Here is a 24,515-nt window from a genome sequence, read left to right as displayed (position 1 = left end):
GATAATATTTGGTTCATATAAGCTTAGATCATGAAAATGAATTACTCTGTTTCAGGCTACACTGATGAACGTGTAATAAATGAGAGCTTACAATCAAAACACATCTGCGGAATCAACTAGCTTAATCCCCGTGATCCACTCCTCACAACGCGTAACAAAACGTGTGCTGCTATTCACTGTCTCAGCTTGACAACCATAGAGCGGAGGAGGTCTATGGAAACACGGCTCCATCGACACGGCTTTAACGCATGGCGGGTCTGGAGTTGAGTGGTTCGTTGGCCTGTAGAGTATCCATGCTTTTAATCCTCCGAGACCTTGAGCAACGTATCCGAACGTAGATAAGCCGCTTGTGACAAGTTTATCAGTCAGTATTAGAGATATGTTGGGCCGGAAGATATGTATCTTACGGACCAAGTCTGTGAAATCCGTGAAACCCATAAAGACCCTCAAGACTAAAAGGAAAGACTTGAAGATCAAGTTAACCTCAAGATATTCTTAGCATATTTCTATTAAGTGTTTAGGAAAGTTAGCATTGTCTATTGTTAACATTATGTTAATGTTAGCGATATATATATGTGTCTTGTATTCTCATATTAAACACAACATAATAATATATTCATTTTATTCTACTTTACATGGTATCAGAGCATTCGATTTTTAGGGATCAAAATTAAAGCTTCCGCATTATAAGTTTTAAGCTTTGATGATTATGATCACTGGTGGTGTTGACGATGATCAAGAAGATGCCGAAGACGATCCAGATGATGATGACGTGAAGCAACGTACACTTGAAATAAGTTCACGTGATCTCTAGCTAATAGGGTTTGGTTTTATTAATTAAGCATGTTAGTCACTTTTGTTTCTAGACTACGTGCTAGTTTTTATTTTATTTTTACTAATGGTTTGGTTTTGGTGAGTGCAAGAGAATACAAGGATTTAAATAATGCTAAGGGTTCATGGTTTCACAAGGGTTATTGTTATCTAAGATTTTCTATAGTTTAGAATTTCTTAAGATGTTTATTGTTATTCCATAGTTTGGGATTTATTGGTTATAGTTTAACCATTACGGGGGAGTTCTAGTAGAACGCTCAAGATTTTAGGTCAGTTTGTTTAGTCCAAGTTATGGACTGTCCGAGATAGGACAATTGTTTCTGGAGCTGCAGTTGCGCCCACGGGATATATTCCCATTGTCAAGACCAAAGAAGAGCTGAAGTTTTCATCCCCCATTGTCCAAGTTGAAGTTTATTCCCGAAGGAATCTACTAATTTGTTTTCCTCGACATAGTGTCCACGACATAGATGGTCTGCTTTGTGATTGCAGATTTATGTGTTGCATCCCACGTTTGTCGTGCGGGGGAGTATTAGAGATATGTTGGGCCGGAAAATATGTATCTTACGGACCAAGTCTGTGAAACCCGTGAAACCCATAAAGACCCTCAAGACTAAAAGGAAAGACTTGAAGATCAAGTTAACCTCAAGATATTCTTAGCATATTTCTATTAAGTGTTTAGGAAAGTTAGCATTGTCTATTGTTAACATTATGTTAATGTTAGCGATATATATATGTGTCTTGTATTCTCATATTAAACACAACACAATAATATATTCATTTTATTATACTTTACAGTCAGGCTTAACAGGTACATCTCAGCGAACGCCTTTTGGTCGTGTAGCTTCTCGTCTGTCTGCTGATACATCTCTTGGCTTGGTTGGTGAACTTGTACCATCTCTCCTGTCGAACTCGGGCTTTCCCAGTACATGTTCCTTAGCTTCTCCGAGTACTCTGGGTAAAGTGATGTGACAAGAACAGCTTTGAGCTTCGGGCTTGTTGATGTATTATTAGTGGCAGCCACTTCAGGTAATAGTTTCTCTCGTTTGGTGCATTCTAGGATCTGGTTCATGACGTGCTCCAAGTATCCGGCGGGGTTGGTTAGAACTCGTACTTGAACTCCGAGTGTCTCGTCTGCTCTTGATAAGTAGGCGTTGTAGAACCTAGTGATCAAACCCCATACTTGGTTTGTAGGGTGGAGAAGGTAGCGACCTAAATGGTGGAAGACGGTATCTTTCTTTGGGAAGAGCTTGATGAGTTCGGTTTGGAAGCTAGGGATCATCCAGAGAGATGGAACAGAGTACATGTTTGAGTTGAAGACCAGCCAAGAGACTTGTCTGATGAGATTCTGATCTCTTTCACAGAAGAACATCTTATCATGATCCTCATAGTCGTGCATAAGATAAAGACTGAGGTAGGACGGGGTGGTTCTTATAGTCGAGTTAATGGCATGAGTCTTCACCATTGTTCCGTAACAGCGTGAACTATCTAACTGACCCATCAAAGGAGAATCAAGAGGGAGTAACCAGGAAGTACCAGGAAAAGGCTCACAGAAGAGATGTGTTATGTCTGTGCGTTGGTCAACGAGAAGGACTCTCTCTGTCAAGAGAGCATAGAGGAATGCAGAAACTAGAGATAGTATTCTGTTTCCAAGCCCGTAAGCAGCAACCCACACAATGTATCTGCATTCACCAGCGGATCTAGGGTCATGGCCAAGCTGCTCTGCTGCTCTCTTGAAGGCTTCTGTGCCTGGACCGCAACGCTTGTGAAGCATCTCATAGCTTCTTAGCTTGGAGACAAGATAGTGAGAAGGCTGGTAAAGTGATGGCTTGCGGTACAATGAAGACTGGTACCTACTCAAGCAAGAACCTTCATCAAACTCTTCAGTAAGCAGCCCTCCTAACAGTTTATCCTCCCTTGGTTTCCCTGAATCCCTTGGACCTATACAAGAAAATAGAGGTCAAATTAAGGAGCATTATTGGTTTAACAAAACCAAAAGATGAATGATTTTACCGTTGACGGTCATAGCATCAAGAAGCTGGTGGTTGAAGATGATGAATAATGATAGTAACATCAGTGACCAAAGTAGTAAGCAAGTGACAAATAATGTCTTTAGCTTCATCTTGAAACCCAGAGGTCAGAAATTTTTCCTAGAAATTTTTTAGTAGTTGCAGTTATTATAAGAGCTATCAAAGGGTTCAAGTGTGACTAAAAACACTAGTACTTCTGATTATGGTAGAAGGATCTTGTTTTTTTTTTTATAAATGTGATGATAAATGTGTACTGTGCTATGGTTGAAGGTGATGGTGATGCTTCTTGTCTTTTTGTTAGTACAGTCTCTATCCGATTCCCATGCCTTTTTTAATGAGTGTGAGGGACCTGCCTCTTCCTCCTCGAAACGTGAACCACAAGTCTCTTATCTCCCATTGATAAGTAAGCAAGCATTGTAGAATTTTATTATACCGAACCCAACACTTACCTATTACTATTAGGCAGGGATCCTCATCAATATTTGAGCTTTATTAGTAAACCGAATCTCAAATGAACAAACAAACAAAAAAAAAACACTTGTGACAACTAAATTATTTATATGCTTAACATATTAATACAGAGGAAACACTTGTAAACCCTAAAGTGTAAGATCTTCTCTTAAGCACATTAAACATCATTATAGAGGAAAATCAAAAGAAAGATAAACTTGAAGTGTTTCAAAAAAAAAAGTGTTTCAAAAAGATGAACATCCAAATTTTAGCAAAAAAAAAAAGATAAACTTGAACATGTGGTTCATTAACTCAATAATCCGACGAAATCAACTAAAACAAACAAGAACTATTACAACTCATCAAATAGCTTAATCCCATCATGCTCACGATCCTCACATTCCCTTACAAAAGGAACAACCTTCCCCGAGTAAGTTCCCCAATCAGCGTCACATCCATGAGAAGGAGGAGTAAGGTGACAAGGGTCAATAGAGGTGGATCGTATACAAGGAGGATCAGGAGCCGTGAAACCCTTTGGCTGATAGAGTAACCATGGCTTTAACCCTCCGAGACTATGAGCAACATATCCGAACGTGGACCTTGCACTCGTGACAATCTTATCAGTCAAACTCAGAAGATACATCTCCGCGAGTGCCTTTTGGTCATGAATCTTCTTGTCCGTTTGTTGAAACTTTTCTCCACTTGGCTGATAAACTTCTATGATCTCTCCTGTCGAACTAGGTTGCTCCCAAAACATGTTCTTTAACCGGTCAGCGTACTCTGGATCCAGAGATGTGACAAGAACAGCCTTTAGTTTCTGGTTTGTAGATACGTTGACTTTTGACTCTTCCTGTGCAACGACTTGAGGTAACAGTTTCTCTCTTTGTGTGCACGACAAGATCTGGTCCATGACGTGTTGTAAATAACCTGCTTGGTCGCTGAACACACGTACTTGGATCCCGAGTGTTTCGTCTGCTCTGGCTAAGTGAGCTTTGTAGTACCTAGTGATCATACCCCAAACTTGATTCGTCGGGTGAAAAAGATACCTAGCCAGATGATGAAACACTGCTTCTTTCTGCGGGAACAGCTTCATCAGTTCCGGTCGGAGCGTTGGACTAAACCACAGTGATGGAACAAAGTAGACGTTGGTTTTGAAAACCAACCAAGGGACTTTATCGATCATAGTTTGATCCTTTGGGCAGAAGAACATCTTATCTTCATCCCTTGAATCATGTAAGATATCAAGATATAGATGACTCGGGGTTGAGTTCACGCTAATGGCATGGTTATTCAACATTGTTCCGTAACAACGAGAGTATCCTCTGCCGTAGCCATCAATCTTCTTCATCAATGGGAAGTCATTAGGGAGTAACCATGAAGTACCTGGAAACGGCTCGCAGAAGAGATCACTTATATCTTTGCTTTGATCAACAAGAACGACTCTCTCTGTCAAGAGCGCGTAGAGGAAGACAGAGGTAAGAGTTAGTATTCTGTTTCCAAGACCGTAGACCGCAACCCACACGGCGTATTTGCATTCACCAACAGACTTGTTTGCATAGTTCTTCTCATCACCATGACCAAGATTCTTTGTTGCTTCCTTGTAAGCTTCTGTGCCTGGACCGCAACGCTTGTGAAGCTTCTCATAGCTTCTTAGCTTAGAGACAAGATACTCAGAAGGCTTGTAAGGAGATGGCTTGCGGTACAAGGAAGACTGATAATACCTACTCACACAAGTAGGTTCATCGAAACCAGCTGTCAAAAGCCCTCCTAACAGTTTATCATGGGGTGTTTCGGATCTACTTGAACCTAGTAACCACAAGAAAATATAACTTTAGTCAAAAAATACCTAAAAATATTAATGATTTTGTTTTATTTTGTTGTTAGTTTACCGTTGATTGTTGCAACAAGAAGTTCTTCGTTGCTTGCTGCATCAAGAAGTTGGTCGTTGCTTGTTGCATCAAGAAGTTGGTCGTTGAAGTTGTGAGAGAAAGATAGTAAGATCACAGACCCAATGAGTAAGCCACCAAAGATGACTGTCATCAGAATCTTCGTCTTTAAACACGAAGCCCTGAATACATCTCCGGAGTTCTGAAACATGTGATACATGGTTACTTTAGTTTGGTCAGTCATAATCCAGCGTGATTATAATTTTTTTTTTTTTTTTTTGTCGACCGTGATTATAAATTTTATTGTGATCCAATTAGTGGATGAAACTTGATATTTATAAATAAAGAGTTCGAATATTCCAATGTGCCAGTGTTAGGTTGTGTCTATAAACGAGTTTCGTACGTGCTACTGCATTTGTTAACGTATAAAAAGTCTTAGTCTTCGTTTTATCGATCATCAAGCTGTATTTTAGATTTTAATTAACGTAAGAATTGGCGATTGAGAGACTTGTTTTGAATTATCAACAAACGTCTTCATGTTGAAAACTTGGAATCTATAGTCTATACTACAATAACATCACATGTCATGTATTATCTTATAGTTGACAGGCCGAACACGAGCTTCCTAGAACGGCCTAACTCGGGCCTCCAAATCAACTGAAGATACAGTAATTTTCTTGAATGCTTTTACCATATGACAACTTGTCTTTCAAAATGACGACTTTTATAAAATGTTAGAAAACTTTGCTCAACTAATTCTACATCAAATTTAAAGTAACGGTGGAATCTTTAGAGGCATAACTAATGATAGAAATATTGATGTGGGTTTAGTTCTTGAGCAGGCTTCTCCTCCATTACACTCTATCAATATTGATATAATCAACATTTAGACCCAAAAAAATATTTGATTGACATATCATTTGTATCAAGCGATTTGTTTTATTCGTGTTTTGGATATATATATTGAGGTGTAAGCTTAAATATGAAAAAAACGAATAAAAAGTAATAAACAGTGTTTAAACTCATAACGTACGTACCTTTTTCCATTGATCTGCTTTTGGTTGAATCGATCTTTGATAATATGCTTGTTCTTCATCGTCTGAATCAAGTGGTTGCTTGGTATCCATAGTGTTGTTCATCAGGCAACAAACAGAAAGAAAGTGTTCTTTTTTATTTGGTTAAAACAAATAGAACTTAAGAAATTTTCATGAAGACCATAAACCAAAACAGAGATTATTTTTCAAGAAAGAGAGCTTCTTGGTATTAAACGTTCGTATCTATATCAAATCAGTAAATACACGCATTAAATTTATATTAATTAGATATCAATCTGCTAATTACTAAATAAGGTAGAATTAGAAACAGGTAAAGGTAATATTGACTATTTTCTACGAAAAGTTTGACAGATTATTTCCGTATTTGCAACGGATCTGTACTAATAAGTATCCATAGGAAGCTTAGCGGATTGAATTCAAAATTTAAGATAAATTTTTAATTTAATTTAGTGATACCTATTGACATTTTTATAGGTAAGTTAATATTTAATCCCTGGCAAAGAAAACAAAAAAAGAAGGTAATATTGACAATGACGATTATATACTTGACCATTTACTAAATAAACTGTTAACTTGAATCAATTATTATATATATGTTTTAAGACATTTGTTATGAATTAACTCGAATCAACCCGAAAAAAAAGAAAAAAACAAGAGCAAAAACGTATTGAAGCAAATCGATACTAGTTTTATATTATTATATGAATGCATAATTTTACAATTCTCTAATTCACATTATAACAGTTTCAAAATCTAATTTCTTCGATTTAGAAATACATACTTATCATATATAAAAAGGTATTTTTTTTTTAAATCCTACCGGCTCAATGGATACTGTTTTGGACTGGTTCATAAAGATTTAAGTCAGTTCTACAATAAAGACATAATCTATAAGAAAATACATTTACCTTTACATAAAATAAATGTTCTTTTAACCCTCTCTGTTTTCACTGGGATAACATCTATAACTCATCTTTAGTATCATCAAATAGTTTAAGCCCGTCATGCCTAAGATCCTCACAATGTCTAACAAAAGGAAGGACTTTGGCCGAATTAACTATCCTTCTAGCTTCACATCCATGAGTGGGAGGAGTCAGGAAACAAGGCTCCATGGATACAGCACGAACACATGGTGGATTAGGAGTCTTGCCTCTCGCTGGTTGATAGAGTAACCATGGCTTTAACCCTCCAAGACTATGAGCAACATATCCAAACGTAGACCTTGCGCTTGTGACAATGTTATCAGTTAAGCTCAGAAGATACATCTCGGCGAGCGCCTTTTGGTCGTGAAGCTTCTTGTCTGTTTGCTGAAACCTTTCTCCACTTGGCTGATAGACTTCTATGATCTCTCCTGTCGAAGTTGGCCGTTCCCAATACATGTTCTTTAGGTTATTAGAGTACTCTGGATACAGAGATGTGACAAGAACAGCTTTAAGTTTCTTGCTTCTTGATGTATTGGTGACTTGTGATTCAAGTGTAGTCAACTCAGGCAAGAGTTTCTCTCTTTGTGTACAGGCAACAATCTGGTTCATGACGTGTTGGAGGTATCCAGCGCGTCTGCTGAAAACTCTTACTTGTATCCCAAGTGTTTCGTCTGCTCTTGATAAGTAAGCATCGTAGGATCTTGTGACCATACCCCAAACTTGATTCGTCGGGTGAAAAAGATATCGAGCCAAGTGGTAGAAGACGGTTTCTTTCTGCGGGAATAGCTTGATTAGTTCGGTCTGGAAAGTTGGATTAAACCATAGAGATGGAACAAAGTAGACATTGGCTTTGACAATCAACCAAGGGACTTTATCGATCATGGTTTGATCCTTTCGGCAGAAGAACATCTTGTCTTCATCTCTCGAATCATGTAGGATATGAAGATACAGATGCGGCGGGACTGAAGTCGAGTTAATGGTTTGATTCTTCAACATTGTTCCGTAACAACGAGGGTATCCTTTGTCGTAGCCATCAATCTGCTTCATCAATGGGAATTCATTAGGGAGTAACCATGAAGTACCTGGAAACGGCTCGCAGAAGAGATCACTTATGTCTTTGCTTTGATCAACAAGGACGACTCTCTCTGTCAAGAGCGCGTAGAGGAAGACAGAGGCAAGGGTTAGTATTCTGTTTCCAAGACCGTAAACCGCGACCCACACAATGTATTTGCATTCACCAACATGTTTGTTTGCATAATTCTCATCATCATGACCAAGATTTTTTGTTGCTTGCTTGTATGCTTCTGTGCCTGGACCGCAACGCTTGTGAAGTTTCTCATAGCTTCTAAGCTTAGAGATAAGATATTCAGCAGGCTTGTAAGGAAATGGCTTGCGATACAAGGAAGACTGATACCTACTCAAGCAAGAATCTTCATCGAAATCAGAAGTTAAAAGATCTTCTAACAGTTTGTCCCTAGGTTTTTCGGAATCCTTTGAATCTATAAGAAGAAAATGGAACACTGTACTAAGTCTAAACTCTGATAAAAAAAAGTAAGTCTAAAGGATGATTAGTTCTGAATAAGAAATTCAAAAGAGAAATGAACATACCGTTGACTATAGCGCTAAGAAGGTGGTGTTGGAAGACGTTTGAGAAAGATACTAACATCACCGACCAAAGTACTAAGCAAGTGCCGACTGTTAACATAAGCTTCATCTTCATACTCAAATCCCAAAAAAGTTAATTGGAGACTTGAAATAGTTGATGATATTACACTGACATGTTGTTGTATCAATTATTATTAGGAGTTATGAAGAGTTTAGAACTCTTATTGTGACCAAGTCAATGTAAACTTGTATGTTTATAAATATTATAAATGTGCTATGCTGTGAAATTGGACAAACTCTGAAAGCGACTCCAATAGTTTTCTAATGATTATTTCATATATTTGTTACAGTAGAACAAATTGATGTAGGTGACGACATTCCGTGTATGTATATGGAACAATCAAATTATTAAATTAACAAAGAATTGTCAAATAAGAAAGTTTTGTTTAATTTAATCAACAAATATTGTGATGTCGAAATCTCAACAATAAACCAAGTGATGGTAGTCATGAGTTCGAGTTTCTCTTGGAACTAAATTATCACTATTTAGTTTGTCTTGACTTAGGTTTCGGTTCAAATGGTTTATATGATGATCCATAATAGATGATCAATTCATTCTCTGACACCAGTCGAAAGACATTCCAAACTTATATCATGCAGTGCCGTACGTTTTCGGAGTAGTCCACTCTATCACTAAGTGCATTTTTCACAGGACGAATCGGATCAACCGATAGAATTTATATAAAAAAAATTCTCAACAATATATTAATTATTTTTCATTCAGTTCTTTCCTTGATTTTCTTGTTGACAAATCACATTCAATTTTAGTGTTTCCAAGGTTAAGTTTCAGGTTGTTTTGCCCCAAAAAAAGTTTCAGGTTGTTATTAAATTCCGGGTGTTGAGATGTTTGTCATATGACTCATCCCAAATAGTTACAAGAGTATATAAGGTCAATGATTTGTACTTTATTTAGACATAAATATGATCAAGTTTATGACAACCTGGTATTTTGGTTAACCTGCTAACTAAGTTAGTTTACTTATAAGTTATAACCAAGCGACTCCCAAATCGTCAAAATGAGAAAACAACGGGAGAACATAATTCTAGAAAAAAAATTGCAACTACCATCCAATAAAATTGAGAAAACAAAGAGAAACTTGTAGATCTTTGTTTGACATGTTGTATGAACATAGCACCATATAAACTTAGTCCTGAAATTGAGTATTTATAAATCAGTTAACAACTAAAAACACTTCAAAATTCTAGAATACATTTTTTTAGTGTGAAATCAAGTTTTATCTCTTATATTAATCCAAAGAGTTTATTTTCCACCCCCATAAAAAGGTTCAAATACAGTATTTATAACTCGCTACACATGTATTTTTTTGTCACGACTAGCTACATAATTTTATGGAAGCCGTCTCCATATGTATGGAAGTCACTGCACACTGAAGAAATGCATGGATGTCCATTCCGATTATTAGCAGGCGATTCTCCCGGCGGAGAGAGCTGCTGAAGAAGAAGTGACGAATAAGCAAGTTGAGGGTTGATTTATTTACAATTTTCACTACTAACAGAAAAAAATTATTCAAAAACTTATAAGAGCCATTGATTGTCGAGTTTGTTCCTTAATTAAAGACTGTCACTTTGTGAGAGAACAAGTCTCACATTGACTGAGATCGATTCTTTTCACTTAAATGAGTCGCTCTTCTTTGTTTCGAGAAAACATTTAACAATAATTCATAGAAAACTAGTGCACAAAATTAAAACTTTTAGTATGTTGTTTTGTTTTAATATAAATTAACAAAAAATAACAACATGTTTATATATGAATAGTACAATTACATCAAGTTATAAAAGTTTTATAATATTATATACAAAAAAATATTGTCAAACATCTATACTCTATATGTAAACTATAAAATATAAGATATACAAATGAATTTTTTTTATAAAATCATCGGTTTATAAGTTTATGTTGAACAAAAGTTAAATCAAACATCCCGCGGAAACAAGCTCACATTTTAGGTTATATTATTAAAATTTAAGTACATTTTATATTTACTTGAAAATATGAATAACAATATAAAATGAGTAAAATATTGTTTGAAACATAGATAACAATATATTAAAAGAAAAAGTAATGGACTTAACTATCATTTAAGAAAAATTGGCAGTCCATTATATTATAAAAACTATCTATATGAACTAGTTTTAAAATATATGAAAATGGCTCAATCTAATTACTTAAAAACATATTTTGTCTAAAATAATCATAATTTTTTTTGAAAGTTTATATACATATTTCAAATAAAATAATAATTATTAAAATTTATTTATATCAAAAATTGATTCAAAATAAACATATACTCAATAAATTGATTTTTACTAAAATATTTTCCAATAACCCTTATAAATTCAATATATATATATATATATAAATACTATAAAATGCTCAATCAAGATACCAACTTAAATTATGGTTTTTATATTTCACATTAAATTTTAAAATATATCTGATTATTTGTATGATGGTAATATAAAATACTATTAATTATATAATTATTTATATGATGATACGTATAAAAGTAGAAAATAGTTTAAATTCCAAGATAACACGAAAGAAAACCAAAACAAATAATGAGAAACTATTTATCAGAACCAATTTTAAAATTTACGAAAATAGTCTAATATAACTATCTAAGAAATGATGGGGTTAAGTTTTTTTTTTTTGTCACCAGGGGTTAAGTTATTAAGAAAAATTAAAAATCCATTATATTATGAGAAACTATCTATCAGTTTTAAATATATTAAAATAGTTCAATCTAATTACCTAAAATATATTTTGTCCAAAATAATCATAAAACAAAATTGAAAATTTATATATATATTTCAAATCAAAATAATAATAAAAATTTGATTTATATCAAAATTGATTTAAAATATACATACACTCAAAAATTAATTTTTACTAAAATATTTTCTAATAACCATTATAAAATGTTTTCAATATATATAAGAAAAATGCAATACAAATCTCAATTTCAAACATCAACCTAAATTATGATTTTTGTATTTTACATTAAATTTTTAAAATATAATATACGTGATTGTTTATATGATGGTACATAGTACTATTAGTTTTATGATTATTTATATGATGATACATATGAAATACAATTAATTATACGATGATACATATATGATATATAATAGTGACATGAAAAACAAATAGTAACATGTTTTTATAAAAAAAATACATCCGCCCATCAAATCCAATAATGATTAGTAGTAAATTTAAATTTATTAAAAAATTTAAGTGAAGACTAAATTAATTATTTTGTCATTAACTTTTTAAAAGTATATAGTTTTAAAATATTTTGTAATGAAATCTTATTATTTTCTATGAATTATTTTCCTTTTCTTTTAATATTTTCAAAAAAAAATTGTTATTATTTTTTACCGGATCAACGGATCCGGAAGACTACGGAAATCGAATCAAAAATTGATTATTTGTACGGAACAAATCAGATCACATATATCTTTAGAATTTCGGATATCCGTTTAGTGTCCATCCCTGGGATGACAAGAGATTTTGTTTTACTTTATTGATATAGATAGATAATTCCTCCCTTACATTTTTCATGTGACACAAAATAAAAAGTGAAGACCAGAAAATATAAGACATTTTTCATGTGACACAAAATAAAAAGTGAAGACCAGAAAATATGAGATAGTGCAAACAGTTTTGGTAATTAAAGAGTATTTTGACCGTCTTATGAAACTACTAATCGTCTTTATGTTCATCTCTGTCGTAGCTGAATGGTAATGGAACAGACTTGAAGGCTCGGTATTTCCCAGCATTGTTCAAATGCTCGTTCTCTAACCTGTTTTCCACCAGACCAAGAACAAAACAAAAAAACAAACAAACAGTTATTAACGGAACAATAACAGATTGTGGAATGACTGATATAAGTTTTGAATGTTCTTTTTCACCTGAAGAAATTCCATATACCACGACGAATTATCTCAAGACTAGCAACAACAGCAACCATGGTCTGTTTATGCATGAAGGAGAAGTTGAAGTCCATAACCGTTTGAATCCATGCAAATCTCAGCAGGATATTCAAAATCTGATACGTGTGCTAAACATCAGTTTTGCAATGAAAACATGTCACGATGGAAAAAAATTGTTGGTTCTCGACTCACCATGGCGATGAAGTATACTTTCTTCTGGGGAACGAGGAGCTTATCCCGAAGCCAGCGGTTTTTGGATGTCCGGTTTAGAAGACCCCAATCATGGATAAAGTCCCAGTAAGTACAAAATATGGCAGCTGCGGCTGAAGTGATAGCGGCTAAAACTCTCCAAGCGATTTGACCTTTTTGGATGCTGTAAGCAGTTCTCAAGCAAATTGCCACTATAGTCAAAAAGTACTTGAGCCCATTCCATCCTTGCTCCGGGTTGTTCTCTTCAAACAGACGTCTCAGACACTGTATTGCGTACATGTTTAGTTATCAAACTAATGAATTAATGCTAGAGTTGTCAGATTTTTATTTTAAAGAAAAGAAGCTAATGTACCTGAAGGAGGCGAGAGACATAAGGGATGACAGCAACAATGAAAAAGAAACCTCTGTACGCATGAGACTGGTTACAAGTGTTCGTCCGGTGTCTGAAGTCTCCCCAACCATAGTAACAAATGTAGAACTCGATGCTCCGAAGAGCTTGAACCTGGCTAGTTAATTGATCTCCCAAGAAGAAATCAGGCAATGTTACCTGCAGGAAGCATAATTGGGGGAAAATTGGATGGTTAAAGACTTACTAATAAATAATAGGAATTTACAAGATTTCTTCCTCTTTAGTCAATGATCTTATTTGGTTTACTTTGTAAAGAGGAGCGGCCACGCAATGAAACAGACAAGTGAGGAAGAATATGCGGTTGGACCGGTAAAAAAAGTTGAATGGCATGACTAAAACCGAAAATATACCCTGCACATATGGAAAACAAAATAGAATATTTACATTGCCTGTGTTTTATGGCTGGTTTGTTTTAGGAAACATAAAAACTCCAAACTTACAAGAAGTAGGATCAGAGGAAGAAGTTCGGTAAATGCTTCATATTCTTTTGTTACAGGATCTACCTCCATGTCAAGATTTGCAAGAACACAAAGCAATGCAAGGACGCCAGTGCTGAACGCCACAAGGAGGACTTGTCGGTAACCCAGTTCAGTTCCTTCCTTGAACCCAAATATGAAAGGATAGTTCACTTTGTATCGCCTCCAATAGTATATATTCCCCGCAAACATGATGATGTGCAACACAATAAAACCGAACAAGCTGCAAGAAACAGCAGAGAGACGGCATTAGCATTTAAAAATGAAAGGAAAAAAATGACAAGATCATTACTATCTTCTTTTTTTTTTCTTTTTTTGATAATCTCATTACTATCTTCTTACCTATAAAGTGGGAACATAGTATCCATGTATTGTGCCTGGCCTTCCTCCTGCAAGATATTTCGGGTGCGAATGATCGCGGCAAGAGCCACTATAAGAGAGAATATGCATCCAGCTGAGAAACCTGAAACCAATATCCTCATAATAATTAAGAACTACAAAGTTTTTAACTTTAAAACACACAGTTGATGCAAGTTTCTGACTTTACCTGTGGAGAATGTAAGTCTGTGTCTCTCTCGTTTTGCTTTAGGCCGTAAAATGTTCATTCCTTTGGTTCGATTAGCATTTGCAAAATGTTTTATGAATGTAGCTTCAACATGCTCCATGAGTCGCACAACCTGTTATATAACAAATTATCCAGAGAAGTTGGAAAATAAAAAACAGAGGACTCGACAAGGATTATTTTCCTGTTGGTTCAGAATCTCATAAACATCTTACGTCATCAGAGCTTCCCAGGTATGAACTATCAACCATTTTCATGTAAGGCTTTGTTGCATCCCTCGAAGTTATCTATAAAAAAAAAAAAGAAGTTTCAGTCATGTTATATAACCCCAAGTCAAAGTCTCAAATATTACCTTATCGTACTTCTTCAATATCTTCGAGACCGCCTTTTCATTCATAAAGCTTCATATACATGACTTAAACCCCGTCAATCATAGACAAATAAAACATATTATAGAAGATCACAGTCCCGTACGCACCTGTAGCTTTTGAGAAGCCGAAGCTTTTTATAAAACACGCTGAAAGCTTCTATGAGCATCTGCTCGGCTTTCTTCAGATTTTCTCTGCTATATATTAACTGGGTCGGCTTTGGTACTTTGAGTATTCCTCTGACGGTGGAGCGAGGTGTGTCTATGGTGTTGTTGATCCTCGCTCCATCCAGAATATTTAACGGAGCTGGTCTCGTCCTGCTCTTATTAACTTCATCGGCAGGCTGTTCTCTAGCTCCATTATCTTCTGCTTCTTCATCATCTTTTAGTTGTCCACCTCTGCTCGACTCTCCTTCCTCTACTGTCTCCATATGAGCTTGACTTCCAACTTCCTCTACAAATTTAAATTTCGGTTTGGTTACAATACTACATACATTATTTATATATTTTGTAATTATGATATTTAATTTTTAATTATTTATATAACTTTTGTTGTTTAATAAAAGATATTATATATTTTTCTTAAAAAATATATTATATTATTTATTTTAATTTTACATCTATAATCGCAAAAACTGAAGCAAATTAACTTTTGATTTTAAAATGGTATGCAACAGTAAAAATCATTTATCATGATTGTTATTGTAGGTCATCAATCACTACCACACACTACCTGATGCAGATAAATATATAGAATATTTCCAAATATTTTATTATTTATTTATTTATTATTTAGATATTTATCTTTACTATTTTAGGATTTTATAGCTTTCTTATATATAGCCGTCTAGGCTTAACTTTGTATTCAGTTTATGATGATTTAATAAAAAGAGTTTTCCAGAAGATGTTTTGATAAACCATTGAGAAGAGTATTCTCAAACCCTAAAGAAGTTTTGATAAACCACTGTGAAGAGTATTCATAATTCCTAAGAGCTTTTAATTAAGCACTGTGAAGAGTATTCACAAACCCTAGATTCATATATTCTTGGAATAAACGGATCTAATTCTATCCCTAGAAGCTTCCGCTACATCAGTTGGTATCAGAGCCAAACGGTTTCATTATCTTGATCGCAGATGTATCTACAACAACAACCACTAGCTGAGATCTTGGAAAAGCTTAAACAAGATCATATCTTGGAAACGCTTAAACAAGATCTCAACAAGATTTATAAGAAGTTAGAACAAGATTTCTGCACGGCATTAAATAAGTTCGATGAAGCATTAAAGAAAAGAGAAGCAGCACGAGCTCAAGATGTGCAGTTTGATGATGATGATGACGAGGAGAGATTTATCGAAGAAGATATTTGTGTTGTCGACTCTGTCAATAAAGATGAAGTTTGTGCAAAATTCGGACGGGACGAGATCTGTGTAAAGTCTGTGCAGAATAATTTTCGTGCAAAAATAGGGCGAAGTTATATTGATGAAGATTTTGGGCAGAATCTTAATTATCTGCTTTGTGCAAAGTTTGTGCAAAAACAGATTTTTGAAGATTCAAGTTACAATCGGATTCGTGCAAAAATCATGCGATACAAGTTATTGAAGATTCGAGGAAGAGTTTTTCTTGAAAAACGTTTTGGATTCGAATTTTACGACCAAGATTCGAGGGCGAATCTTCTCCAACCCAGAGAGAATGATGCAGATAAATATTTGGAATATTTCCAAATATTTTATTATTTATTTATTTATTATTTAGATATTTATCTTTACTATTTTAGGGTTTTATGGCTTTCTTATATATAGGCGTCTATGCTTACCTTTGTATTCAGATTATGATTCAATAAAAGGAATTTTCCAGAAGAGGCCTTGATAAACCACTGAGAACAGTATTCTCAAACCTTAAAGAGGTTTTGATAAACTACTGTGAAGAGTATTCACAACCCCTAAGAGCTTTTAATTAAGCACTGTAAAGAGTATTCACAAACCCTAGATTCGTGTATTCTTGGAATAAACGGATCTAATTCTATTACATCACTACCACAATCAAATCATTAGAAGTTGGTACACAATTTTTTGCTCAAAATATTATCTGCGATCAGAGCCGTACTTATAGTGTAATCAAAGAGGTATTTGCCTTAAACCTACGAAATAATATATAACTTTTAAAGTCACTTAGAGCATCTTCAGCCACCTCTGTTTTGTATATCTTTATTATAAAGTTAAAAATAGAAATATGGGTTTTTTCTGACAAAAATAGAAATATGGTTTCTACTCCAATATAATATATATAAAATAATGCTATTTTTTCTCTATAAATTTAGGGTTTCTGAAGACATCTTCGGTCCATTTTTATTTTAAAGATTTCTATGGTAGAGGTATAATATCAATAGGGTTTTTACTCTGATATGTTCCTCAGAAAAGAAATAAATATAATATTTGTCTACTATAAATGAACACATCATAGTAGAAATCTTATCTACAGATTTTCGTTATAACAAAGATATTTTAAATAAGTGTGGGTTTAAGATGGTCTAAGTATAACAACAAAAAGTATTCTACGCCAAAAAGTATACTTTAGCAAAAAAAGTATACTTTAGAAAAAAAAACAACAAAAAGTATTCTACGCCATATATTCTGGATACACAAAATATCAAATAATAAAAAATAAAAGTATGGTGCCTGATAAAACGTTAAGACAATCGTTCTTCTTATTTTAAATAAAACTATTTTATGACGAAAAAACTATTTTAAAAAATAATAAAATTTCTAATTATATAAATTAATTGAAAATTATGATATCATTAATTTATAAAAAAAAAATTATATGAGTACAACGTTCTGATCTACTCCATAAATATAGAATCGTGAAGAAACAAATCCATTCCATATCTTACAGGAATAAAAGTTTGATTTAAATCGACGAAAGGTGGAATTTTAATTCTGTTGAAAAAAATGGCAGTTGAGTTTTAGAGCGATCATGACCTAACAACTTTCAAATATCACAAACTACTTTGTTTATCATTTAAACCCGGGGGGGTTAAGTAATTCTAATCCGGTTTAGGAACTGTCAAAGTTAATTAAACTGTACAGAAAAATGGGAGCTCTCATTGTTTGCTGTCAGAAAAAGTGATGCCAAAGTAGAGAGGTGTGTGTATTAAAGCTTACTGGACTTAGCACCCGCGGGAGAAGAAGCATAGATAGCCGCTTTGGAAGTAGCGATGTTGGAAGTCAATCGAGTGAGCTCAGCCCCACGGTCCTGCAGACGCGATCCACTCCCTTCTGGATTCTTAACTTCAGCACGAAATGCTATCAAAGCTTCCATCTGTTTGTTAAGCCCCTTCTCCTCTTTCAACACTTTATCAACTTCCTCTTTGTAAAACTTACTCACTTTATTGAACTCCTCATCGAGTCTCCGGAAAAACATCAACTCGTACTCTCCTCCTTTCTCATTCACCATCAGGAACGTAGTTTCATAGCTGCCGTCAGCGTTGGTCTCCACCAGAATCGGCCCAGTGGTCGCCGTCATTTGTAACCCTTCCTCGACGTCGTGAGAATGGCCGCGTCTTTGTCTTCCCTGAATCGAGAGTAAACCGCTAAACGTCTTGTACAAAGACATTCTCCGGTGTAATCCTCCGCCGTGGTGATTATTGGCGCCACCAAGAGTAGGTGCATCGGCGGGTTGTCTGCGTTTGAACACGTTGATTTCTTTGAGACATTTTTTGAGAGAACCGTAATCCAAGTAAGCTTGTTGCCACTCTGGCACCATCTGAGATGAAAACTCCTTACCGAACTTCATTTCGACTCTGTCTTAGATTTTTTTTTTGTTAAGTCTATATTTTTTTTGTTTCTGATGAGGACTGAGGAGCAGAGTAATGGTCTATATATATACACCTATTCGTGGGTGGAGAGTGTCAAATTTAGGATTATCAAATATTTGTAATTTTTTTTTGTTTTTTGAAAGACTCGTATGTTTTGTAATTTAAAACTAAATGGTAATGAACTAATTGACTTTTATATCTACTATCTAGTATACTATAAATCCAATATTTATTCAACTATGGATGTGAAACTTTTGTGTCATTTATAGTCTCTTACTCAAACATGAACAATATTTTATAACTTTTAACCGGTCCAAAATATTTGTTTTTCAAGATACAACAATTTGCAATATTTAGTTTTTACTACAACTATGATTTATACAGTTACTACCACTATATATGGTGATCATTTCAGAATCTAAAACAAATAATTAGACGTTTCCGTTTTTTTTTGGGGAAAGGGCCTCTTTAGAGGTTTCGGTATTTACATTAGCACTTGTACATTAGCACGTTTCCGTATACTTTTAATCAATATAAAATGATATAACACTTTTCATGATTTAGAAAAAAAAATCTATTGAAAAATTGTAAATTAACCACGTTACTCCATTAACCAGTATGATGTAGTGGCGCTTGAGGGAATTGAGAAACCCAATAAGGCGAACCCGGGTTCAAACTCCACCGGCCACACAGATATGAGTTATTGCTTTCGACTCATTTGAATGCCCAGGAGAGGGTCTATCCGTGGACTGTACCTCCATTCGAGAATTAGGTTTGTGTCATTATTGATCCGGGTTTAACTTTTTGTTTGCAAAAAAAAAAAAACCAGCGTGGTCTATTTATTATATTCGAGTGGACGGACGACCCTAGCTAGTCGCATTTTTTGAAAAGACATCATTTGGCGGAGGTCGATGGTATTCTTGTCATTTCATCTAGGAACCAAATTGAATAGTTAACTAGTTAATGAAGATGATTACGCAACTATGCAAGTAATATATGGTAACTAACGTTGCATGGATTCATTCAACGTAAACCACGTACGCATGAAGAATGAGAAAAAAAGAATAAGAAACACAAGACTGACAAATTATTGATTACTACCACATGAATAGTTGTTCAAGTACGTCAAATAGTTGGTGAATTATGGAGGCAAAGGAACAATGCTCTCCATAACAACCAGTACAACACTCACCTCTCGCAAACCGAAACTTTCAGATTACTGGACAGAGATGTGAGGAACACCATCAGTCCATCACTACAAGGCGCAACAAGCGCTCATTCACCAACCTCATGGCCTTTTGGATAAGATAACTAATTCTCACAAATAGTCAAGCGCTCATTAATTTTGCCAGCACCGGTCTTTACTTTCATAAGGTAAGAAAAATAGGCTGTCACGATGTTTCGAACCTAAGCCTATGGACTCAATACATTGTTATGTAAACCACTACACTAAAGACTATTTATGTAAACAAAGGCCGTTTTTGTTAATAATATAGAGGGCCGGAAGTCAATGCTTATTTGCCTTCCCTTTAGAACTGGCACTGATTTTTGCCAAAAAGATGTATATAAAAGCTTTTTCCTTTTTACAAAGACAAAATGTTTATTTTGATTAATGACATTTACAATTAGCGGAAAAAATGTCAGTACAATTTTTAAACAACAGCCAAAAATTGTGAAACAGCCGGGCATAAAGAAAAAGAGGGGACATCATTAAGATGTCTGGTAAGATTTTAGACTATCATTTAACCCCATCTCTTAAATAAGATTCTTAGCTTCGGCTAAGAGACGGTTCTTAATTTTTATTATATTTTAATTAAAAAAGCTAAAAACCGTCTTTTAAATAAGAGATATAAGAACTATCTTTTAACCGAAAATGTTAAAAAAACAAAAAATGTTAAATCATAGGTTAAGAAGTCCGACAAAAATGTTAAATCATAAATGCTAGAAAATGATATTGTAAACCATCTTCCACCATAGCACTATTTTATATCAAAACTATACATTTGAATCTAAGTTTAGTATTAAAAAAATCAGTTCGAACTATACATAATACAAAATATCACAATACTTTTTTATTATAGTATTAAATATTCAAAAAACCCTTTTAGTTATTTAATGTTCTGATAAATACTTATTATCCTTATCTTTATATATAAAGTAGGTTTTTTTATCTTTTTGGGGGGAAAAATGCCATGTGGCATTCTCTTTTAACCATTAAAATATTTTCTCAATTTATATTTAATGGGTTTTAATTGGTGTTAATTGTGAAAGGCATTGAATTTTTAAACTTTCTTTCATAAATGTCCACGAGTTTATAACAGTGTTTTAAATCCGATCCGGATCCGCGGTTGAACTGGTAGATTTGGTGACCCAATGTAAATCAGATTTTTTTTTCAGCAAAATTTAATTCATATTAATCGGATTTAAGTTTTGTAGAAAATCCAAAATTTAAGAACCAAAGAAAAAATATTTGATGGAATTGTAGTATTTTATAAAACTATTATTTTGATGTTTAAAAACATTTTAAAATATTAACTTTAGTTTTTATATATTTATTTTTATTGCTAATATATTATTATATAATAAATTTAATTCATATTAATCAGCGGTTGATCATTTGACCCAACGACCCGGTAAATCGTCTGGTTTAGTATCCGAATCAAATTTCAAAACATTGCTTCACAGGGTTTCTTAGAATTTGATGTTGACGATGGAGAATAGGACCTCTACGATTCTTCTTCTTTAACACAATCGACGTAACCGTTCATGAATCCAGAAATCTCACTCATCCCACTCTCTCATATTGAATATTTATTTAATTCATGCTTCCTTACCTTCATTGCCTATGTATAGACGGTGTGAGAGTTCGGGTGGAAATCCCTTTACTTTTTCCATTTCAGATCATGTCGAAGTCCCAGTTTCATTGTTCAGAGTTAAAGACAAGCCGGTATAGAAATGTTGTTAAGACTAGAATACAACAATTTTGGCAAGCCTGAAATGTTAAGAAAGAGACAAGCTGTTGGGGTTGATATGTTGTTGCTTGATGGAAAAGTAAGAAGATTTGGTGAAATGTTCCACTCCGGTTAAAACAGAATTTGTCCATTAAATAGAGGAGTTTACCAAACATTTATATTTTTTAGCTAAAAAATATATTTAAATTTATCAAGATTCGTTGATATTTGCAAATAAAGGTAGACAAACAAGAATTTCGTTATCAGACGAACATAATCTTCCATTATAACAAAATTAATATAGAAAATAAATTTATGTTTCTTATTTTAAAATACATATTTTTAGAGGCCTTCAAACTAAACTAACACGTACAACTCGCACCTCCATATTTAAAAAATAAACGTGGTAATCTGAAAAGTATATATTAATACTCATCAATTAGTTTACCAAAAATTGATACTTCACCCTTATTTTTTTTATAAAATTTATAAAATATGAAACTTATTCTATCTTTCTATTCTTTGAACTACATATATTAGTACAAGTTTAATAGGTCATAAGTATTCTAATAATTAATAATATAAGTATGTTCTCTAAATAAAATGTCAACTTTGCTTTATTTCTAACTAAATTGACTTTGTTACGACTATCAGCTTTTTATTCTATTTTTATTAATCAATTAGTAACAGCCACTTATGTTATTTCTCTTTGAACTAAATAATTTCAAATAAAGTAATATACTACGTTCGTTAACCACTATCAAAAATTTTAGAAAAAATATCATTTTCTTTTAACATATTTTCATTTTCATATTTTTAACATATTTTCTTTACTAAGATCATATAATAAACTATAAATTCATGTAAGAATAAAACATACAGACCCGGCGCGTAGCGCCGGAAAACCACTAGTAACATATAAATTCATTGTTATTCACAGATTTAAATTCTGTAACTAAACTTTATAACTGATCTAGTGTTTTGTGAGTATATCGAAATTAAAAAAGAGATTTTTTAAGACAACAAGTACATGAAAACAATTTAAAAAACGCATAATAAGTTGCTACAAAAAAGAACACATAATAAGGGGCTGACTGGTTTTTCTGCTACCACCCGCAAATGCAGCTTTTGCAGTTCATAGCGGTTGTTGGCGTTTCGAAACAATCACAGAAAATGCTACAAATTGCTCAAACTGCTCTGAACCTTTTAAAATCAAAAGCTGGTTCCAGTTAGCGTTTGCGGTTGCGGGTGGTTGCGAGAGGGTAAATTTTTTTTCTTTAAAAACAGAATAAATAAAATAATACTAAAAATATCCAATAAAAATTTTCAATTGAAATAATAGAAATTGTAAAATGTATTCATATTATATTTCAATTTATATTATAAAAATTCAAACTAAAATATTTTCTATAAATTTTTAAAATTGAATAATATGATTTTATAAATATAAATTTTATATTTATCATATTAATATGATTTTTAATATTTTTATAATTACCTAAAATGTAAATATTGTTAAATTATTATTTAACAGATGTTGCGTTTGGTAGTTTACCAGTCATAAGAATCCCGTAAACGTAACAATTTCTAACAGCTGTACCAGTCGTACAAATCTCTAGAAAACGCTTAAAACCGCAACTACCCGCACCCGCAAACTCCGGCAACCGCAACCGCAACCACTGCGGTTACACGAGTCAGACCCTAAGTATCCAATATTACTATCATGGATTGCAATATCAACAACTTAATATCAAATAGATCAAACTGAAGGAAAATAAAATCTAAAAGTAAACAAATTCAAGATAAAAATCAATTGTCACCAATGATCAAGAAGATATTTCGTATTATAATTAGTTGGACGGAGCCTAAACATATTTCTCAGGCTATTAGATTATTGTTTGATTTTATCTTATGCCTTGAAAATTATACTTTTTGTATCCATTTTTCTGTTTTCAGTGTTTATTTCTGTAATTTGTTGTATTTTAAATCAGTTTTATGTGTTTTAAAACTTTTTTATATTTGACATTAATTAATAATTTATATTAACTAAAATTTAGAAAAGTGTTCACAAAACTAAATTTAGAAAAATATAAATTTTATGATAAATATTTAATAACATAATAACATTAAATACAATTTATTTTTATTTTTGTGAAAATATATTTAATTAAACTTCTTAGACACTAAATTAATTCAAAAAGGTATTTCGTAGTTTATAGCATCACACTGTTAAATGTAAATGTTTCGCACTATAACCTATGAATGTCTTAAGTGGACTATGTATACGCAATTCAGCGGGATACATTTTGATCTCGATTCATACATAAGTTTTAGATTACAAGTGTTTATAGCGCTTCAAGTGTATAATGAAAAAAAAGTGTATAATGAAAAGAAAGTACAAATGTATCCATTTAAACAGATAAAACAAATATGCGGGACTGTCAAATCATCAGAACCACACCTTAAGCTGTTTGTTATTGATATCTTAAACGCACATACCTTAATAATGGTGTGGTTAGAAGATATTTTTGAATTTGTATAGTATATACATAATACACTCATACACATATATATTACTTTAATTTAGAAACTTTTGAAACTATAGAAGTATTAATTTTATTACAGAATATAACTATGTTTATTGTTTACAAAAAAAAATTATCTTAATAACTTAAAATTTATAATTATACAGCTAAATAATTATTATACTTTTGTATTTTTAATTAATTCTATTATACTCCATAATATTTATAATTTTTATCATTCAAATATTTATTCCACTGTAAGTATCACTTTATTATCATTTAAATTTTATTAACAATTTATTTATCCTATAAAACCGTACTTGATTATAATGTACTATATTATCTGTTATTATGCATCATCTGATCCGTTTTTACCATTCGAAGTCTCATTCTTTTGTTTTTACAA

At 33.1% G+C, this 24,515-nt stretch overlaps 4 protein-coding genes across 4 annotated transcripts; all 4 read right to left on the bottom strand.

The window, feature by feature from the left end:
* Positions 1-93: 93 nt before the first annotated feature.
* On the bottom strand, positions 94-2,973 carry LOC108856008 (probable fucosyltransferase 8). Its single transcript, XM_018629872.2, has 3 exons — positions 2,842-2,973; positions 1,631-2,769; positions 94-369 (listed from the first exon to the last, which is right to left on the bottom strand). Exons 1-3 carry the CDS (start codon positions 2,948-2,950, stop codon positions 94-96), a joined length of 1,524 nt encoding a protein of 507 aa, XP_018485374.2. The 5' UTR covers positions 2,951-2,973.
* Positions 2,974-3,471: 498 nt separating this feature from the next.
* On the bottom strand, positions 3,472-5,470 carry LOC130512857 (fucosyltransferase 6-like). Its single transcript, XM_057011289.1, has 2 exons — positions 5,198-5,470; positions 3,472-5,114 (listed from the first exon to the last, which is right to left on the bottom strand). The coding sequence occupies exons 1-2, from the start codon at positions 5,436-5,438 to the stop codon at positions 3,661-3,663; spliced, it is 1,695 nt and encodes a 564-aa protein (XP_056867269.1). The 5' UTR covers positions 5,439-5,470; the 3' UTR covers positions 3,472-3,660.
* Positions 5,471-7,135: 1,665 nt separating this feature from the next.
* Positions 7,136-8,957, bottom strand: LOC130509705 (fucosyltransferase 6-like). Its single transcript, XM_057005895.1, has 2 exons — positions 8,781-8,957; positions 7,136-8,671 (listed from the first exon to the last, which is right to left on the bottom strand). The coding sequence occupies exons 1-2, from the start codon at positions 8,890-8,892 to the stop codon at positions 7,212-7,214; spliced, it is 1,572 nt and encodes a 523-aa protein (XP_056861875.1). The 5' UTR covers positions 8,893-8,957; the 3' UTR covers positions 7,136-7,211.
* A 3,403-nt stretch (positions 8,958-12,360) lies between these two features.
* LOC108834406 (phosphate transporter PHO1 homolog 3) lies at positions 12,361-18,675 on the bottom strand. Its single transcript, XM_018607773.2, has 12 exons — positions 17,981-18,675; positions 14,930-15,272; positions 14,804-14,852; positions 14,667-14,738; positions 14,437-14,566; positions 14,232-14,352; positions 13,854-14,112; positions 13,660-13,764; positions 13,357-13,551; positions 12,987-13,268; positions 12,774-12,910; positions 12,361-12,664 (listed from the first exon to the last, which is right to left on the bottom strand). The coding sequence occupies exons 1-12, from the start codon at positions 18,609-18,611 to the stop codon at positions 12,565-12,567; spliced, it is 2,424 nt and encodes an 807-aa protein (XP_018463275.2). The 5' UTR covers positions 18,612-18,675; the 3' UTR covers positions 12,361-12,564.
* Positions 18,676-24,515: the final 5,840 nt, after the last annotated feature.

Source organism: Raphanus sativus, chromosome 1 (genome assembly GCF_000801105.2).
Source record: "Raphanus sativus cultivar WK10039 chromosome 1, ASM80110v3, whole genome shotgun sequence".
NCBI lineage: Eukaryota > Viridiplantae > Streptophyta > Magnoliopsida > Brassicales > Brassicaceae > Raphanus > Raphanus sativus.
Note: the sequence above shows the minus strand (reverse complement) of the source record. Positions and strands in the feature narration are given on the sequence as shown.

Excerpts from the sequence above, each read along its gene's own strand:
- LOC130512857 (XM_057011289.1), bottom strand. The coding sequence starts at position 5,438 with ATGACTGACCAAACTAAAGTAACCATGTATCACATGTTTCAGAACTCC. Across the intron at positions 5,115-5,197 it reads TCTTGTTGCAACAATCAACG|GTTCAAGTAGATCCGAAACA; the intron begins GTAAACTAACAA and ends TGTGGTTACTAG.
- LOC108834406 (XM_018607773.2), bottom strand. The coding sequence starts at position 18,611 with ATGAAGTTCGGTAAGGAGTTTTCATCTCAGATGGTGCCAGAGTGGCAA. Across the intron at positions 13,552-13,659 it reads TGGCCGCTCCTCTTTACAAA|GTAACATTGCCTGATTTCTT; the intron begins GTAAACCAAATA and ends TGCTTCCTGCAG. Across the intron at positions 13,269-13,356 it reads ATGTCTCTCGCCTCCTTCAG|TGTCTGAGACGTCTGTTTGA; the intron begins GTACATTAGCTT and ends TACGCAATACAG.
- LOC130509705 (XM_057005895.1), bottom strand. The coding sequence starts at position 8,892 with ATGAAGATGAAGCTTATGTTAACAGTCGGCACTTGCTTAGTACTTTGG. Across the intron at positions 8,672-8,780 it reads TCTTAGCGCTATAGTCAACG|ATTCAAAGGATTCCGAAAAA; the intron begins GTATGTTCATTT and ends TTCTTCTTATAG.
- LOC108856008 (XM_018629872.2), bottom strand. The coding sequence starts at position 2,950 with ATGAAGCTAAAGACATTATTTGTCACTTGCTTACTACTTTGGTCACTG. Across the intron at positions 2,770-2,841 it reads TGATGCTATGACCGTCAACG|GTCCAAGGGATTCAGGGAAA; the intron begins GTAAAATCATTC and ends TTTCTTGTATAG. Across the intron at positions 370-1,630 it reads CTGAGATGTACCTGTTAAGC|CTGACTGATAAACTTGTCAC; the intron begins CTGACTGTAAAG and ends ATATCTCTAATA.